Raw genomic sequence first — 20625 nt, 5'->3', positions numbered from 1 at the left:
GTGCCATTTTTATGAACTAGTGTGATTTACGTAGGAAACCCAGTTATTGGATCTGATGGATGTATTTTGGTATTTCAGTGCAATACTTAACGACGTATCTAGTTAACTAGTTAGTCACTCGGTATTTGAGGGCAGCTGCATGGTGGTACTCACAAGTCATCTGTTTTTTTCCCGTTAGAATTTTCACCAAAATGTTCTGTATGTTTTCTTTTTCCACTCGCCCACGTATCTTGCCTGTCTCGCCCTCCTTGACAGCAGTAGCCAAAGAGCATCCGAATTACAATTCACATTTCTCATATCATCTATCTTTATGCGCCACACAAAGGAGTATGAGGCATAAACGTGCAGAAGGAACGCAATATCCATCAACTACAGCAACTTAAGACGTCAAAGCGTTCTTGTATCTGAACGTAGCCGATAGATACTGACAAGGGTGAAAGATTTCCTCATCTCTCGAGAACGTCAGAGATGGATTATTATGTTTAACAGAAATGTGACGAAGTCACCAAACCGGCTGACTTTTCCTTTACAGTCTTATAACGCCAGGACATAAAAAGTTAAGTGTCCAATGCAGTGTCTACTAATGTATTATATTTTACTGGTTGTATTTTCCTTGTGGTTCAGTAGTTTTGTTCCAATGATACAGCATTCTCGTAGAAAATTACTTCAGACATTTCTCAAAATATTAAGATATATAACGTTTCGGAGATTGGTTTGTTGTCCGTCTTCAGAAGGTACAAAATATTACTTTCGCAATGAAAGTAGGCTTATATTCTTCGGATTAATTTGGATGGGTGTTAAAAAAGTAGGTTTATACGACGTTTCGGAAGCTGGCTGAGTCCATCTTCAGGCATCAGTGTCAATTATTTTCTCTGTGCCATCCGTTTCATTCAGCTGTTTATGTGGATTACTTGAAAATCTCTCTGCATTAACTTATTAAAGGATCCAAGGTGAAATTCGATAATACGAGCGTATAATAAGCGAATTGTTTGAGGAAACTACATTAAAATAATTTTTCGTAGTAAAAAAATAATTCTTTCAAATTTCAGTGGTCATAATCTCTAAATCGCAAGGATTGTACTTACGGTGTTAAGTAAGTTGAGTGTTTATGGATGAGTCGATCAGTATGAATTTTAAATTCTAACACACCTTTCCTTGTAAGTCTTAAGAAGCTGGAGAATAATACGAGGTACGTAACAAGCTCTTAGCCTAGCATTTTTAATAAAAGAGACATCATGAAAAGAAAATTTATATACGCCTAATGAAGAGCTCATTATTAAGAGAGTCACTGGCTACAATTTTGCCTAAATTCATTAATTTGTTACTCAGATATATTTTCGGGAAAGCATGGCACATTAGTCATTACTATAATAATTGTAACGAAAAGCAGGAACCGCGATAAACATTTCTAAGTTGCAATGAATGACACTAAACAGAGACTAACGTTGTTAAGTTGTAATGAATGACATTAAACAGGCAGTAACATTTTTAACCCCGTGACAAATTCAATTTCGATTCCAATTATTGAATGTCGAAAATGCCAAACTATGTCCAACACTCTAATAAACTCGATTATACCAACTGTTCATTAGGGTCGATAAGTAATTATTGTTAAATGCTTTTGAACCAGACTCATTACGCACCAATGATCTACCCTTTTTCTTTTAATGGATTCACATATCGCTTTTTGAGAATATGTATATGTAGTAACATTATTCTCACTTATTTCGTATTTATCTGATACATCCCACGCTCTGTCATTTTCCCTTTCCTGATATTTTTTTTCACACCCTTGTATCTGTGGTTTAATAAAATTTGCTAATCATAGTGGAATTTCGTTTTATTTTAATATAGACTTTTTTATCGTTTACCACATATGGCGATAGAAGAGAGTAATTAAAAACTTCCTGAATATTTTTTTTTCATATTCTTAGGGTAGTTTTGCAAGGATGGTAATGTGAGTTGGCCACGTTGCACATATGGAGAGGAGAAAAAAGCATGCAGAATTTTGATCAGACCACCAGAATCGAGATGGATATGCAAGAAGCATTGATGTATCTGCGTGAAACAGGTTTCCGTGTGCATACTGGATGTAGTAGTAAAACATCGGATAGGATTGCTGAAGTTGGATTCGAATCTCTGAGAGTTTTCGTTAGTTCATTACTTAACATAAGCTTAGGGAGCATTTTTAGTAACGGGTTATCATTGAAACCGAGTTCCTTCTTTTATTTCAAGTTAAGGTTTCTCAAGAGCAGATAATTCCTTTATCGGCAGAGTATCCATAGATTTTTAAAACCGTAACCTACTCCACTGAGTTATTTTGGCTTTTCAATTACCCATTTAGTCAGTTACCTAATGAATTCTTCAGTTAGTTACGAAATTAAATTTCTCCACGCAAACCTACATTCTTAACAATTAACATTAGCTAGTTGTAAAATACGAATATACAGATAAACAAAGAGAGTGCAATTAATCGTTGCATAAATTAACTGTCTGAGCTTAATTATTTTTGTTTTCATCTCTTAACTTGTAGGGATAATACTTTTGATGCAGAATTCCCCCACTTTAAGTATTCATAAAGTTAATAATAAAAATATAAGATAAATTTACAGCTGTTCCAGACAATAAATGGGACAGCAATTGTAAAATGAATGTAACTTTATTATCAGGCAACTGGAGTCTGATTTTTTATACCTGGGTTCTATAGACACTATCTATTATAACAGGCAAATGTTCTGTTCTTTATTAAAGTCCGTGGGGTGGTTCCACTTTTATTCGGGCTTGTGGGTGACAGATTGTCGTCCGATGTTTCTCGCTTCACACTGGTTTCAGGAGACCTATGACCCCAGGGAGTCTCAGTGATTTGTTAACGTTGTGAAGCAAATGCTATCGAATTAACTTATCGGTGGCCCGGTTCCAAAAGATTGTATCACGCAAGTTGCCCTGGTAAGTATCTCGATCGTGTGACAACAAATCACGTGTGCATCCAACTGAATTCAGATTTCATTTATGACTGGTCAAAGATGAGCAGGGCGTGTGGCACGCGTAGGACACGTAAGCTTTGCACACGCAAATTGCCATAAAACATGAAAGGAGCAGACCACTTTGGAGATCTAGGTGTAACTTAGAGAATACTATGAAAATCAATATTAATATGGTGTGAGGATTAACACTGGATTCGTGTGTCTTAAGTGGCGGGAGTGAAGCATCATGCAACCATCCGATATCTTTCGTGGATTTTAGTAAAGGAAAGCAAGTCCTAGCGTTGATTATACATTTAATCCTTGTAGAACTAAAGGTTCTATACCCCCTATCTTTCGATGATCTTTTTCATTTACTTTTCCAAATAGTTTTCATTCGGAGAAGAATCACCAGTCTCTTATGCAGCATCATGGTTCTATTATATTATTAAAATATAGTTGTCACTACCCTAATTTCTTATAACCAAAGGACTATCTGTCCCAATTAAGGTCTTTTATGGTTCCTTCTTCTTGCCCTCCAAGTAATCACTTGCATGTTAGCTTGGAATAGGCCACGATTACCTTCTTTCAAGCTCTGTTGGTTATTGGATTAAGTTACATCCGTTTTGAATCTTGTCTACAATATCGGCTATTTTAATGAATCTGTCTTCGTCTTCTTCAATTTCTGTAAGCGAGTGTTACTTTTCTTCATTATAATAAGTCATAACTGCCTCACTTGGAGCGATTGTTTCTTGATCGTCGACTTGAGGACTGGCTATCCTCGCTGGGATTTTTATTGGTTTTCTCAGTGTCTCCGAGCAAATAGATTTGAACTTAAAATAGACCACGGCTGTCTGTAGTTGGGGTATATTCGTTTCGAACCTCAATATTTCCCAAGCAGATTACTAGTATCTTGAAATAATTGACGCAAGTTCCTTCTACATCTTTCGCAATTTTTCATTCAGATTAACCCCCCTTCCCCCCCCCCATACTACAGTCCCATACACGCCATCTTACTCTATAATTTAAAACAGACTAGTACTGTGGAAGCCTTGGTTAAATGGAGGTTGCATCATCCCCGCAGAAGGAGTATATTTCTTCTTTTCCAGGTGGATGATGTTGGGTTACCAAAAATTGCCCTGGTGTTTTCGCTTTCTCTCTCGCTGGTTCGTGGCTTGTGGAGAGCACTTGCTGCAGAATCGATGCTGTCAAGATGAGAGACTGGGGGGTGAGGGTTACTCAGCCCAAGCCTTAATACAGGGGTGTCCGCAAGGTCCGCTAACTGTGGATCTGCTCGCGTTTTTACATATTTAATATGCGTTATTCTTTAAGCAAGGCACGTGTTTGGCAGTCTACGTGTAATGTAAGTAGAAGCTATTTTATGCCACCTAGAAATTTAAAGAGCATTCAGAGGCTGGAATAAGCGAACTAGAAACAAACAAAACGTAAAGTTATATTCAAACGAGTATATTTTATTTTCATCGTTCACTAGCTAAGTATCCCGTTTCTCGCGTTGTTTTGTCGAATTTAAAATTTAACAAATTTTATCTTCGACGCTCTAACAAAGTATTATTTTTGTGAAACGTCATCTGTTTCCCTTCTCTCCCTCTCTCTCTCCCTCTCTCTCTCCCTCTCTCTCCTTCCCTCTGTTCTTCCTTAATGTCTCTTTATGCAATTATATTTGCCTTCTTCATTCTTTCTTTGTCTCCCTCAATTTCGTTTTATTTTTCTTCAGAATCTGCTTCTCCTATGTTCCTTCTCCCATATTCGACAGGCTGTTTGTGTGGTAACCCGTAAGCGAGTGTTAAAGGGTATCTGAGAAGCAGACATTAGTGGAGTCGGTTGTTATGTGTGTGGAGTGTGATTAATGGGGCAGCTACAAGAAGTGTGTATAGCTGGGAACTGCAAACGGGGGATGACGTGAGTGTGAAGACTCCTGAACAAGATCAGGGTCAATACGCCGTATATTCATAAGTAATATACAGGCTGCAGTCTTTACCTTGTGTATGGGAACATCTTGAGTGCGGAATACAACGCTTATACACGCAAAAAATCCATCAACTGACTGTGGAGCAGAATGTTTTATTAATAATTTATAGTAGCTATTACTGTTAACATCCTGTCATGCTCGTAATTGTTTTCCTCCAAATTGTTTTTTAGCCATTTAGTATATAAAATTCAAAATTAAATTGAATTTTCTTTGATCGAAAATCCTTTATGTGATATCTGGCTTCCTATAATTGCATTCGTTGGTGTAGCGTAAATGGATTTCAATTTATATTGTTGAATTGTCAAACATTTTGTTCTATTTTTTAAGTGTTAAATACCCAGCGACAAGCCTGCAGGAATTAAAAACGAATTTGAAACATTGAAAACTGAATATTTTACAACCGCTCTACACAACCCGTCCATCTCAGCTTCCTTGATTTTATGTGATGTGAAGCTTTCACGGCGGCTTCCATTAATGAAGTCTTCTCGGGCTATCAACAGTGTTAGATGTTGATTACTCGCCGACGTTTCGAGGACCATCTCTTCCTCATTTTCAAGGCTGTTGACTGTGTGACTCGTAGTGCGAACTAGTTAGCGCTACGAGCCACGCAGTCAAGATTTTAGAGAATTTCATACTTCTATATAACCATTAATGAATAATGTGATCAGATAATATATACTAATAATAACGTCTCTTGCACTGTAGGACTGTATTCAACATTACCAAATTTGACAAATTTGGTATAAGGTAATCTCTCAAAATCTCCATTGAATGCCTATCTCTCTTTCTGCGCAACAGACCGTCACTTATTCTCCGTCTTATTTGATATTGATGTGACATGACGTTGTGATTAGTAATTTTATATCGTATTACACGTGAAGTGCACTTGAAACAAGAGCAGAAACATTTGAACATAGCGTGCATTCAACGCCACTTTGCGGCTTTCCGTGTAGTTTTCTTTATTGCTTTGTTAGAAAAGCCGTCTGATGTTTTAAATTTCATTTTTAATGATGGAGATTATAGAACCTTGTATGGTAAAATAAGAAGATTAAAAATTTCATTACGCACGATATGAGAAATGTGATAAAGATAGAGCTATGAAAATTACGAGCTTTTAGCCTTTGTCAGAATAATAGTGCTCTCATATAATTAAAATTACCCAATAATAAATAATATGGGCAATGAATATGTTAAGTTCTAAACATTTCGCACGCTCGACATTTTCCATCCAGTTAACAATTACATATTTTAATGTGTCTGACCTAAAGGTGAAAGTGAATTTTTTCCGCGCAGTGGTTAGATACCAATTTCGACATTATATTCATTGAAAATATCTGTTAGGCAGTTGTAACTAATTTAAAACACTAATAAATTCTTGTCTTGCCTGTTATTCCCCCAGTTAAAGAATTGACAAACGGACAAAAGAGGAACTTACTTGAAAATATCATAACAACTTATGGAGAACTGACCATAAACAATTCTAATGTAATGATCAGAATAACGAAACTATTGCTGTATATTTTCTAATTAAACGTCATACACACGTACAAATCAATTAAGATCTAAGCTTGGAGCAAACAATTTGTTTGAACCTGAAGTTAGTTTTTTTGACATCTTTAAACTGTAAGAAAAGGCGGTTCAGAGAAACAGAATATGTATAAAAATGTCTGAAATTACTTCACATACAGTCTGAATGGAATGTTGTTCTATTTATCTAAAATTATTTTTTGCCTTTTGTGAAGTGGAATGTAGACTTATTCTTTCCATTCAAATTTTATGGGTTTTACTATGTAATGTATGAAAAGGGAAACTCTTGTAAAGGGTACGTTCACTTATCAGAAGTTGTTTTAGGAAACAGTGAAATTGTTCATTAACCACTAAAGGATTACAAGAAAGGTAAAGTTTTCATCTGCTTAAACTGCAGACATTCAATACATAGGTGGAGGGAGGGAGTGGAGATATACCGGACGTATTCTTAATATAGAAACTAGATCGAGGTGAGTAGCTATCTTCACGTTCGTACCACTACGTCTCCGGGGAAATAGCCCCTGATACCAGTTGGTAGGATGACGAGTGGGCTCAATTACGGTCTGGACTGAAATGAACACCGCCCCCCCCCCCCCCAAACAGAGTATCAAACACCAGTCATTCAGCCCCTGACTTTATTGATTGAGCTATCTCGAATTGTTCGAAAAAGTCATATGAAAGTTATTTACATATTAAAATTAGTAAAAGTTGCGACGAATCGAAACTTTGATGTTGTATCTGAAGAAAGCGGTCGTATTGTGAAGGTGATTACTCAACTCCATTTAGTTTGGAGGCCAAGAAATGTTGGAGCTGTACTTCCACCACCTCATATGACTTCGTAGCCTATCGCTTAATAAGTGTCTTTATATTCTGCCACTTCCAAACTCCCACAGATTTTCGTGGAAAAATACATCCCACTTTATACTCTGCTGAAACGCGTATGAAATAAAAACAGCTTGGCCTCTAAAGAGTTATTATCTTGCATTTCTTGACATTTAGTTTGCTTCTAAGTTTCTTTAGCAATGCTGTATCAACTTCAGAGTGTCGACAGAGGTAGAAGCATGACGGTATACAGTGAATTTAGACAGGATATTGGATGGCAGGTTTTGCCCGATTTTAGCACTGGGTACGACGAAAATCCTGTCATCGTATCCTGTACGCGTCTGAATAAAGTGAGATGCGTTACCGCTGACTTAAACCGCATGGCCATTTCTCGAGAGGAAAGCATATGTGAAAATCGGTAAAAATAAGAAAATCACTTTGTAGTTCACGGTGGGTGTCGTTAGGGTGGCCTTGTGCCAGCCACACGTCACCACCACCACCCTTTAAACTGCCAGCCCAAGGGGGGAAAAGCCCGTTTAGTTTCAGGGGAAGGAGACAGAGTTAAAACGCATAGCAGTAAATATTCAAAATTTGAAAACCCACAGGCGCCTGGGGTGACAGGCAAGCTGTATTTAGAGTATGAGAGGGTGGGACTGAGCTCCCACTGACCCCTTCCAACCCTTACACACACACACACACACACACACACAGTCTTGTTTCCGCCGCCAAAAACTGAAGGATAGAGGGTACTGGGTATACTAAGAATAGTAAAATGCAAAACTAGTAACTCCTCGGCGCTGTGTTTGTCCGTAACAAATTGGACGCCGTGTTATGCTACGTGCTCTATGACCATTTTCCGCCCTCACGATGCTGTAAATGAAAGTCAGTATTTCATTCCCCGAGGGAAAGTAAAACATGGGACTTTGCGTTGTTACGTACAGAAATGAAGAAACAATGCCAGATATGTAACTCTTTTCTGCAGCCTTGCATTCCTTGTTTGAAGAACCTGGGTTTGTTTAACCTAACGGTTACACTAAAAAAATAATGAAAAATATTTTGATATAGGTTGCTTTTATGTAGTCTTATACAGAGTGTTCAAAAATATATACACATAATACAGAATATTAATCTTGTGTGTGTACATCTTGTTGGGGTATCCTGTATTTGTTTATATGACGTAATGTCTAAAGCGCAGCGTGGAAAAATTGCAAGCTGAAGAGGCTCAGAACTTGTCATCTTTACTAAAAATTAGGCCTATTACTATAATGTCTGTCTGCAAATAGCATAGGTATGTATACTGTAACAGAGTGAAACTAAAACGATCATACTTCTGCACACAGAACAAAGATAAAATAAGCTGGATACCCCTGAACTAGTTCTTAAGCAGCAAAGTCAGATATTTCCTCAAGAAAGAATAATTTGAGTGAAGGATTCAAAAGATTATTAATTGCTAATTGATTTAAAATGTGGGCGGAAATTAAAAAAGTTAATCCTTTTCCTTATGTTAAGCTCTTTTTTAATTCAGTGTCCTTTTACAGCTCCATAACTGGCATATTTTCACCAGGAAAGTAACTTAATTAAATGAGTGTTTCAATGTTAAGCCTACTTATCATCTAGTTTAATTGATCTTCCGGGCAGTAAACGTATGGCGTGTTTCCTGCCTACGCAGTGTGAAAGATAGGCACTCGTTAGTAACATATCTATATTTTGTAGGATTTGAGGTTATCATGGCGACAAAATTTGAAGATGACTTTGTCTTGGGAATTATGAGTAGAAGATCCGTGTAGTCTGGTAGACGTTTCACAGATACTTGCCGCCATCCACCAGTCCACTCGATGGAGAAGAAGAAATATGATAGGTTTAAATATGTTCAAAGAATATATTGTTTCCTTATATTTAGTTATTAGCTTTCCTTATAAATAAATTTCTGTAGTGAGTAAATTTTCAAGGTAAATTTGTTTCCACAAATTATACGATGTGAACGCATATAGGGTAGGTCGTGTCACTATCAGTAAGTATCGATCCATACATCTCATTCCGAACCTAGTTAATGGATTTTGGTGGTATTGGTATTGACAGCCTACATAAATTTGGTAAGGTAATTTCAATTTGGTTCATATCAGACAAATATAAATCCTGTTTTACAAGAACTTTAAATCGGGCGTCAATGATTAAAACAGGTTCCTCTGGTGAAATATTGATAGATTATATAAAATGTAGATGGTACTATTTATGTTTGAATTAACATCTCACAAAAGGGTGAATCATTCATGGCTTAGTTCAGTGTGATATCTGTTGTATGATTGTCGTCGAAATAATAGGTTTATATCTGAAATAAATGAACATAAAGACTTATAATGCAGATACGAAAAAAAAGTACTGTTACTTTCAACTTCTGTTGAGAAGCCGAAACAGTCATTTTATAACGTCAAACGGTCACAAGCTTTATTTCGACAATTGCGTTCACTGTCTTTCCTCTCGAGACATTTCGGTTTTTATAAATCTTGAACTGTTGAAATAGAAATTCATCTCTGTCTAGAAAGTTCCCACTCGTGATACTCTGTACTCTTTCTCAGCGTTGTTTCTCTTTGTCCTATGTAACCTATGTTGCAGTATTAAAGGCATAATTTGAAAATTGAGAACTACTGAACCAGACTAGTGAAAAGAAGGGTTGTAGATCGTGGGTAACACATGTGGGGAATGGCTGCACAATGTTGAATTGATTTTCCTTCAGACGAACCCTTCATCGATATTATTTTAATATCGTTTCGTCTACATACAGGATAAAGAAATTCGAGACATTTCAACAAAAACATTTAATGTTGTTAACCCACAGGTTTTCACATCAGACATATATTACACACAGGTGTTCACTGCTCGATTCAATGACGGTACTTAAGATATCCTTAAAGGATATAGTTCACGTTTCTTATTGGCACACTGCGCTGATAAAGGTTAATGACATGACTCTCCATATCTTGCCACCATTAATGACAATTAATTAATTATTACTAAAAAGGTTATTTATACAGAATATGAAGGTCAATTATCAGAAATCTATCTGTTTAGTGTGGCCTATTTTTAGACATTATCCCGGAACTCGGTTCAGGAAAACCACGAAATTCCTTGGTCAGTATAGACAGTAGGTCTGCCGAGATTTGAACCGAATAATTACTGAATACAATTCTACAGTGTTACCGCTAGACGAAGCTGCTCAGGGACAAAGAAATAATGTCAGAGTTACGTTGAGAATTAAATACCACGCTATGAAAACGTATTAAGAAGAAAAAGTTCCATAGGCCTACATTCACAGTTTAATCTCAAGATAAAGGTAAAAGGTCACTTCAGAAACTGCCTTTTTCTGGGGGAATACGTACCTCCTGAACCGTTCTAATCATGTTCGTGGAGCAAGAAATTCCCTACGCCGCTGCTCTACCACAGTTAAAACCAGGTTCCTTAGCCTGTAACCAATCTCTTACTCTATGAGTTTATGATATCATTCACCTTGTACCAGTTAACCCTGTGAAGAAGAATGGGAAATGTATGTCCCACATGTTTTAACAATCGTTAACTTTGCATATTGTATTAAAAGGTTCATACGATTCTTACTGTAAAAAGAGGTTTTATGAATTGTTAAATGGGTTAAAAAATATTTAGATAAAACGAATTTGAGACCCCTGATATAGGTTTTTGCACTACCCTTTCATTCTGAGCTAATCAGTTTCGTATAAATGACGGGATGCCCTCAATCTTAGCCTTCGTTCTTTTGAGTCAACTAATGAATTCAGAATTCACTGTAGGCGGCAGTACTAATCTAGATGACACAAAAAGTCTGTTCTTTGCTCCCTCTTCTACTAGGAAGCTTTACGAATACTGAGGTAAATGTTTCAGAGCCATGGAAAATTCTTTTCAGACAGGATAGAGGGATGCAGGAGATATCTTTTCTAATCAAAGCTTCTGCTTTGGAGGGAAGATCTTTTTAGATTGTTATAAAAGAAGGAATGAGGGATGTCGCTAGATTGTGAAAACTACGTAGATATAATCCATTGAACTCCTAGGCCTTTTAATAAACCTTAAATGTGAGAGTGACAAAAATCTCTTTTGCCCCCATTTTTCCCAGTCTCTGATCACTTTTCAATAGAGTTCACTTTCTTTGCATGCAGTAACTTATGTTGAATAAGGACTATAAACTGTAAAACTTGTAGTACAGTAAGAATTTAACACTTTTAAACCGTGTTTACAATTGTTGCATATAATGAATGCAAAAATGACTATATCTGTTTGTCCATAATGAAAGAATTGTTGAATTATAAACGCCACTTGACACATTTTGCTGTAACCATTGCCCTAATGGTAGTTCTTAAGTCACGTGAATTGCATCTCTTTACGAGTAATTTGGTAATAGGATATTTCCTGGTTAGTTAACGATAGGAGGCTGCGTTTCTATGTTTAACTGTCTATTTATGTACCTCGACATGTGTTTAAATTCAGACTTAACTATAAACGGATAAAGACCCAATGTCTAAGCTTAACGCTCCAGACTCTTTATCCTCAGGAAATAACCACTGATTCCAATTAAGTACGAAAATGGATTTGTCCCAGTTCAATTTTGGACGTGATGAAAAATTATAAAGTTCGAAGTAAATGTTTGTTTTTCCTGTGCCTGAGTACCACTGTATTACTGTACGGACTGTTTTGAATATACACCTACTTAGTGCAGAAAGAAAATTCCCATCTCCTAGAATTGAATTTTAACCCCAACCTTGCGTAATTTATATATTAGTACAAAGTCGTGTAGCCGTCATTTTTTCAGTTTCTAATCTCAAATTCCGCTCCGTAGTCTATTTATAATTATTAACATGTAGATCTGAAAACGTTTCATACAAAGTTTGTAGGTATGTTTGTGATCTCTCTGAATAGAGAACATTGTATACAGTTCTTTAAGTTAATATAGAAATCCTGAATGAAACTCAGACTAATGAACTGCCTTAGATCTCAACAGCCGACCTCGAAGACTTGATTGACTGTGTATCTAGAGAGGGCTATCCGACGAAATTCCGATCTTCAAAGTTCCTTTAAACAGTTTCACTAAAGACGCTTTTGGAGAAAGAACCTCTTTAAGTTGTGAATATACGGGAATATACCATTGATCAGATAAGGTCTTAAGAGGTTTTTAAAGAAATATGGAACTACTCTCACCATATCTACTTTCACGGTTGATCGAAATGTTTTTATCTCTTAAACGCTATGATCCGTTTCGAAATGAACTTCTGTCTCATTCTTGTCTCATTCTGCTTAAACTGCAGACTCCTTTATTGGTATGTTAATTCAACACCCGTTGAAGCAATTCCTTCTATTAAATTTCATTGCTAAACTATATACTTCACTTTTGTAGGTGATCATATCATCCTTTATTTCACTTTTATTCCATCGTCTTTTCTCTTCCAGTCTCCCACACATCTGTCTGTAAGTCTAGTCTCTATCCGACAACTTTTGTGCTTGAAAGTTTTTATTTATTTTTTAGCGTATTCTCATTGTATGCATATAGTATTGGGTATACTTACATATGCCCTTCCATTTAGACGCAACTGATGAAAATACGTTAAAGTTAGCATGAACATCATGTCACTAGAGGCCAGTCTACCTTTGTACTTCTGGCTTCCTACCGTCAAGAGCATGTCGTAAGTAATTCTGAGAAGACAGCGTTAGTGTTACCTAATTTAGTACCAAGAAATTGTGTATGATAATATTTTGTTTAAAAATATGCATCTCTTTAGAAATTCTTTTGTAAAATGTAAGGAAACTCAACATATTTATATTTGGCCTTTGCCCGGCATTTCTGTGCTAGTACCTGGGTAAGAGGAGATTTTACAGTTTTGATGAAAGCAACATAACACTCTCTCTCTCTCTCTCTCATAATCTGCATAAGCCTTGCAGCAAACACTTGTGCTACATCTCTCGTAATAAAGAAGTATTCCATTTAAAATATCAGTGACGTCATATTGTTGGTTCATGTGACGTCGATAGCTTGTGTTAGAAACAGAAATTAACAAATGAACAAACAAGTTGAAGCGTTGGAAACTATGAACATCGGAGTGAGGGGGCAGCAAAATTGTGTTAGTGTGAAATTTCCATTCAGTGGTTGAGGGTGGTGGACAAGGTTCCGAACGGGTTAGGGATAAAGCGGTCCATGAAATGTAATAGCCGTTTTAGAATGTGTCGTACGGTACTATTCTGCTATTGGTAGGTGTTAGAAATAGGTTCTGGGGTGTATGGGTTAGAACGCATTGGAAACATCCCTATTTCTCGTCAGTCATCCTCGTGTCGAGGACACGCTGAATTAATTGTTAGGGATAGTGTCTGTCTGTTTAGAGGGCGGTGGAGGCAAGCCTCCTGGCTTACTGATTTGGACAGACGGCCAGTCGTCCGTATTTGTCATGAAAGCAAGTTAGCTAGGACAGGGACATTTTAGTAACATGCACGTCAATAACTGCTGCTTCCACTCACTGTTCTGGAATATTGAAGTCTTTAACGTGATGACTGACAAAACTGAAACGCAATCTGCGTAAAAATGTAGACTCTTAGATCCATCGAGTGTTCCAGTAACTACTTAGACCTATATGCAGGTTGTTCAGTGAGAAATATTTTATCAGGGGAAATTATAAACCAAAATTAAGGGTAGTGATTTATTGATACATTGTTCTGTAATCTCTTCAGAATATAAACAAAATTATACAGAGTGAGCCGTACGAGAGTTAAGTTTTGTAATCGTTTCAAAATTAATTATTCATTAAATAATTTATGGCTCATTTAACGACACAATCAGTAGCCCATATTATATATTATCGAATGAAATTGTGGCCTGATTAAGGTATTAGGCATTTGCCATAAGAGGCTGGGAAAAACACAGAAACCTCAGTCTTGACAGCCGGTCTGTAAAGCAAGATTTGAACCCTGAACCTTCCAATCACGAATCAGGATTATTAATTTCTATGCCACAACGTTCGTGAGGAATATAGGCCAACAGAATTTGGCTTCTCAGGCGTCAGTAAGGATATTCACCGCCATCAGTTATTATTTTGCAATTCCGTTGATGCTTTAAGTAAATATAAAATGAGGACTGTTTACGTTAATGTCGTTTGTCCTCCGTGTGGATCACACCTAGTAAAGTCACGTGGAGTTTACGAGGTCCCCACTGTCATTTGTAGGTCTGCATCTCTACAGCGTTAAGTTCTTGGTTCTTCTGTAGATAATATTTTCCTGTAGTCATGGTGAGTTCCGGTTTGTTCTTCTATTTATAGACCTAATGTGGATTTCAACTTGAACCTGGCCGCACGCGAAGAGGTCAGGAGATAGTTGCTATCTTCATATGGTAACCATCCGCGTCTAGGATCCGTTACTTAATCATGAGGACCGAGACAGCTCTCGAAACGTCGTTTTTACGACGTTGAAAAACGAAAAATTGTGTAATAAATATTCATTGGTCTTCAGTTCGTTTTATACAGTGTTTTATTGGCACAGGAGAAATTAAATCGGATTACACCTTTCAGCAAAACTTGAATTAACCAGACCTTTAAGAAAATTGTGACTGGGAACGAACTTGTGTAGTTCAGTTCGATTTAGAATTGACGTATAAAGTCCCTTATTTTAAGTATTCTCTCCAAGATAGAAAAAAGCGTAAATATGAAAATCGAACGTAAAAATTAAAATGGCTGTAAATTGTAGCGCCTTGTAGTCTGGTGGTAGAAGTTCACCAAAGTTTCAGAGATCTTTGCTGCATCCATCATCAGGGCGATAAATAATAATCGCCTTAAGAACCTCAAATTCTACAAAGGTAGATATTACATTGTGATATCAAGGGAATTGTCAGTTAAAAATTTCATTCTTTGAAAGAGTCAACCGAACATTCTAGCATTCGCTCTGAACATAGAACCTTATTTTACTCAGCAGTTATGTGACTTCTTCTATATGGCACACGCGAAGAAAGATAACTTTAATTTGTTAATCCCTGCATGTAAGTTAATTTGGTTTCATATAACTTGTATTGGGCCGTACCTTGCAGAAAATACCTTTCATGACTGCAATTTGACATTGATATAGTGTTGAGTGACCACAGTTTTTGGTATTACACGGTTCCTAGATCAGGAGGCCCTTCTATTCTGATTTGACAGATGCGGTCCATTGGGCACGTAATAGCATTGGACTGCCAGCAAATTACTCTCCACACCACAGAGGTTAGAACGAAAAAGGAGATAATCAAATTTAATAGTACGCTGGTGGAATGTTACCAAACAAAAATAACATTGGCATTGTGTTAACGTTTAGAAGGCGGTGAAATTTAGTATGCAATTCACTGAAACTGTTTTATATTGGATTTTGCCAGAGTAAATTCGGATTGGTTTTGCTATCATATAGATAATCGTGGGTGGGAACAGTACTACCAATACCATTAATTAAAAGTACCTTTTGTCCCATAAACCTGAGAATTTAATATGCCCTCTTCTTAAATCGTGACTTTCAACGATAAACATGAAAACGCTCGTTCACCACACTTGTTAATGTATGTCGAACCATTATAGCGTCATGCTTTACTCGATTAGATATTAACAGCTGTTTCCAAATGCATGCTTTTCGATGTTTCATGCCTCGCTTTCCACGATATTTATTTAATACAAGCAAAAATTTATTTTGTAGATAAACATCTGTTGTTACAGAGCTATTGGACTTTGCAGGTAAAACGCGGAAAGTAAATATGTTTATTTTCCCGTTTGTTACTTAAATGTGCGTAATACTGAAAAATGTATTAAATAATGGTTACAGATATTAATGTGATCTATATTTTAGGCCTCTATCATGTAACATTTGTTTGTTCTCCACTGTGTTCTTGAGGAAATTTACAATAATCTGTTTGAACTAGAAATAAACTGTGGTCGATTTTGAGCCTGTATGTAAACATATTGTCTGCTGATTAATTTCTAATATAGACACCAATAAAATATTTACGTAAATAGAGAAAGTTGATAGGTTGGTGGATAAATAGCCATAAATAAAATTTCGATTGTATTAGGTTCATTACAATCAAATCCTTAAATGGAATTATTGTAATCGATAATATTCGTAACACGTATCATTGAAATCAAAAATGTTATGAACGGAATTTTATCCTATTCTCTGACATATAATTACAGCCGTTTACTGCAAAATTCCTACTCTTTACCTATAAGGTGCAGAAATGTTATCGAAATCCATTGAATAGTTTGATATAAAACATTATGTTTGTGCAAATAAGGCATAAGAATGTTTTTTTAACTTTCTTCTTCAATTCTCTTTCCAAAGCGTTAGAAGAAGATTATCCACTAGTGACGTTACTGTTTGTGCGCAATAGATCTTTCGATTATTTGACAAGTTCCTATGGTCACATGAGTCTGTCTCTAAGTGATAGTTTGGCTCTAGGTGAAAGATTTCTATAAGACAAATAAAACCAATAACCTGTTAGTTTAATACTACCAGTGCCAAGTTGTATGCTAATCAAATAGTTAATTATTTATTTATTAACTCTGTTTTTAAAGTATAATGAAATTACAGTGTTTATGTAACATTTTTACTTCTTTGACACTTAAGGCGTTACTGAGCACAAAATATTATTTTATATATCGTAATGTCGATATCCGGGTTCCGATTCGACTGACCCATTTGAACCGCTCTGGGGACTACCCATCTTGTTGTGGTTCCAACCTTGCTCTCTGACGCTATATTCTCAAGGTTTCCTGCACTGTATGCTTGTGTCTGTCCTATTGCTGAATTATGTAGTGATAATGCTACATTTCTTGTGTCTGCAGATGGTCTGTGGGTAAGCGGATTGCAGAGGTTCGATAAGCAACCGGAATACACAGAGGTAAACCCTGGAGAGGACGCCCTTATGACCTGTAAAGTGTTCAACAAGAGAGGAACCTGCTCCTGGCAAAAAGATAATAAGGTAGGTCATGATACAGACATGTACGCTAGCAGTAGTCTTATACGATGTTAAGCAGAAGGTTAGCACTCCTGCTGTGAATTCCGAAGGTTACGGGAGTCAGATCACGGCCAAGATGTGGCTGTATTTACAGCTTTTACAAGGTTGTCTTAGTTCTAATTGGTAGGCGTTGTTGATGTTATTTCCGATGTATTTTTTTTTTCGATTACGCCGTTTTGCAGTTAACGAGATCTCTGTAAGATATGAAGTTTTCACAGCGGTGAGTATGAAGATTTCTGTTGTGGCTCTGCGTCGCAAAGAAGCGTCGGTGAAAACCTATATAATTTATGTGAACCCTTAACACAGAGTAGTCACTGCTGTAACAAGTTGACCGAGCATGAATCCAGTGTCGAGATCAGCATGTCTGAAACAGGATAAGAATTTGACGCAATAACACGCCTGCCTCTCAATTTTTCTAGAAGTTAGATGCCAAGGAAGACTTCTTGAAAACGAAACATAATTTGTGATTTTATATTTGTTACGTAAAATCTGTCGTGTTGATGGAAGCAGTAGTGACCTCTAAAACGGTGGCAACATTTTACCAAAAAAATCGGCGCTGCAACCACCCTCATACTCGCCGCTTTGAAAATCTCGAATTCTACTTTTCTGTTGCTTTTACCACTCAATTTTGCATTTCGTTTTGATAATGTCGTTACGAACTTCACAAAATTTAGGAATGAACATTTTTTAAAACTAGGTAGTAGCTGTCCACTTTAGTTTACTTTTCATATCACTAAAATAATAACAATAACAGTAATATATACGCTTTTAATACAACCATGAATGTTTACAGTAATTACACCCCACCAGTAAGAATGCTGCGACCTTCAACACACACACACACACACACCTGCTGCGGATTTCACGGAAAACACTGCCATCGACATTAACATATGAAAGCGTTCAAGCGGTATGAATAAAGCTTATATTGATTAACGATTAACGTAACAGTTACCGTTTGATCTTGGGTGTAACCAGAGGCTTAATTGCTCTGTAAAATAAAAATGTTTGGAACATTTTTAAACATCTCGTAACTACACCACAGTACTTCACAACCAACATCGCAAGCAACTATATACGTGTGTGTCAATAGATTGTTAGCATTTTGACGGATTCTATACCTGCTAGCCCTCCCTACCTACTGCAACGCTTCAAAGCCACCCGAGTCTTTAATTGTGTTTATGTTTTCCCAGTTCTTAAAATAGATGATGAATGTTTCGGACATTTTTGTTTGGTGGCACGGTGCCAATCAATGTGTCTCTTGGTGCCACGTTTGACACCGACATCAATATTTTCGAGCCCTGAAAGAGGATTCAGGGCGTGGATCGGATTAAGGTATGGTCATTGGCATGATTTCGTTAGCATTGTAATGAACACGCGAGTTTTATAAGAGTCTTGGACTGTTTGATATCCTGGGCGACTATCAACATCTCAAGGACAGTTCGGCAAGCTTTGACTTTAGTTATACCTCTTGGCTCTTAAATGACATCTAAAAGTCACTTTCGTAGTAATTTGCAGAAATAATACATTGTCACGTCTGTACACAATTTCATGATGTGCTGTTCGTAGCAATTAAGAACACAGAAACATCGGCCCATGTGCATAAGAAGGAGACGATGTTAACCGTGTTAAATATGAAGCAATTAACGTGTTTAATTTTCCTTGTAATCTTGGCTCTAGAAGTTGTGAATTCAATTCAGTTTCTAGCTTCCACTAATTATAATAGTACTCTGTACCGTAAAGACTTTTCCCACTTTTGTGGCTAACTAATTAATTTGTAACATTTCGTGTTCACAGACAGTAAATTACGTATTCAATAAAATATTTTACTGTTTATGTTTGCAAAACACAGAGTAATGCTATATGTGAATAGGATTAAATATCGTACATTTATACGAATTAATAGGCAGTGAATGTTTCATACGTTGTATACTGTGAGTATTATGCTAATTATACTTAGTATTATATTAATTTACGTTTCTCTAATCCCCTGTGAGATCCAAGTCTAGTTATAGCGAGGATTGTTATTTCAGTACACGTGTGTGTTTGCGTAAAAGTAACATTATTTTCCTTCGTACCGTCTTGTGCTTTATCTCTATCGGCATTTTCATTTTATTCCTTCACAGTTCTTTAACTTCTTCCTGTCTTCCTTTTATCTTCTCTTTTCGTACTCACCCTCTGTCCTGTTCTGATGGGGAACAAAACTGTTGCCGTACGGAATTCTGAGCTGGGATCAAACAGCCGTTTTGTTTACAGTAAAATATTTCTTTTATATTCCTCCACTCTTCGTGGTCTGAGCTGGCGGTAAGCTACTAGCCAGAGTACAGCGTACGTAACTGAAAAAGTGATAGTGGAACCACGGTTTCGGAGAATTAGACGTAAATACGTCTATACGGAAAGGAAGTTTATATATTGGCTTTATTCTAAATATTTCCTTTATACATGCTTTATAATTGCATAAAGTTTGATTAAGACATTGCTTATTTAACTTGAATTAGTTACGCGTAAGATGGGTCTGTGGTAGCTGAATGTAATGTAAAGTAATGTAAGGTAAGGTAAGGTAATGAAATGTTTTATAGGTAACAACAATGCTAAGTAAACAGATGACGTTTCCTTGGTAACAATAATGCCGAGTAAACAATTGACGGTTGCTAGGTAACAATAATGCCGAGTAAACAACTGACGTTTCCAAAGTAACATAACAATGCAGTTACATTTTTTCGTTTCACTTTTTGCCGAATGACACTGACCCGAAAATATAGACGTATTTACGTCAAAAAAATGTACTTCAAGTGTACAGAACCGACAGTGTCAATAAGAATTGCGTTCAAGAAGAAATAAAAAGCTGGTTAAATTAGTGATTGCTCTCTTCCAGCCATTTAAGAATGTTTTATTCTCCTGTCTCCTACATAAACCCTATTACATACAAATATGTAATTTTATCTTTTGCATTTTATGGACATAACAATTGGTCTTCCGCCCTGACGGAATAACAGACATTGATGTTGTGTGAGAGGTAATGTGCTGAGGGAAGTGTATGGACCTAACAGAGAAGGGGTGACAGGAGGATTAAAAAAAATAATTCGGGGCTTCATATGACACTTTTTAATTTAGCCATCTTATCAACAGTATGAGAGTGGTGTGAATTGTTATCTCATAAGTAATTTTCTGTCTGTTTTATGTAATTATTGTTCTGGCAATTTGTTTCAGAAACGTTGGTAATTCTGTCATTTTTCTCACAAGAAAGTGTTATGTTTTACAGTTTTGTCTTCACTTTCTGCTCAGATAGGAGCATTTCAGTTAAGGTAGGCCGT

The 20625-nt window shown here is 36.6% G+C and overlaps 1 protein-coding gene across 8 annotated transcripts in view; it reads left to right on the top strand.

The window, feature by feature from the left end:
* Positions 1 to 20625, top strand: part of LOC110839727 (kin of IRRE-like protein 2) — a 577271-nt gene that overhangs the window by 429668 nt on the left and 126978 nt on the right. For all 8 annotated transcript variants that reach the window (XR_002546605.2, XM_087353933.1, XM_022084195.2 and 5 more), the window contains one exon: positions 17139 to 17275. Coding sequence is in view for 7 of the 8 variants with exons in the window: in XM_022084195.2 (XP_021939887.1) it covers positions 17139 to 17275 (137 nt within the window). In the remaining variant the exon portion in view is untranslated. The remainder of the gene's footprint in view (positions 1 to 17138; positions 17276 to 20625) is intronic.

The sequence above is a fragment of the Zootermopsis nevadensis genome, unplaced genomic scaffold (assembly GCF_977971745.1).
Source record: "Zootermopsis nevadensis isolate Lab colony 2312 unplaced genomic scaffold, Znev_1.0 Znev_ptg000022l, whole genome shotgun sequence".
Taxonomy (NCBI): domain Eukaryota; kingdom Metazoa; phylum Arthropoda; class Insecta; order Blattodea; family Termopsidae; genus Zootermopsis; species Zootermopsis nevadensis.
This window is presented reverse-complemented; position numbering and strand designations above follow the sequence as displayed.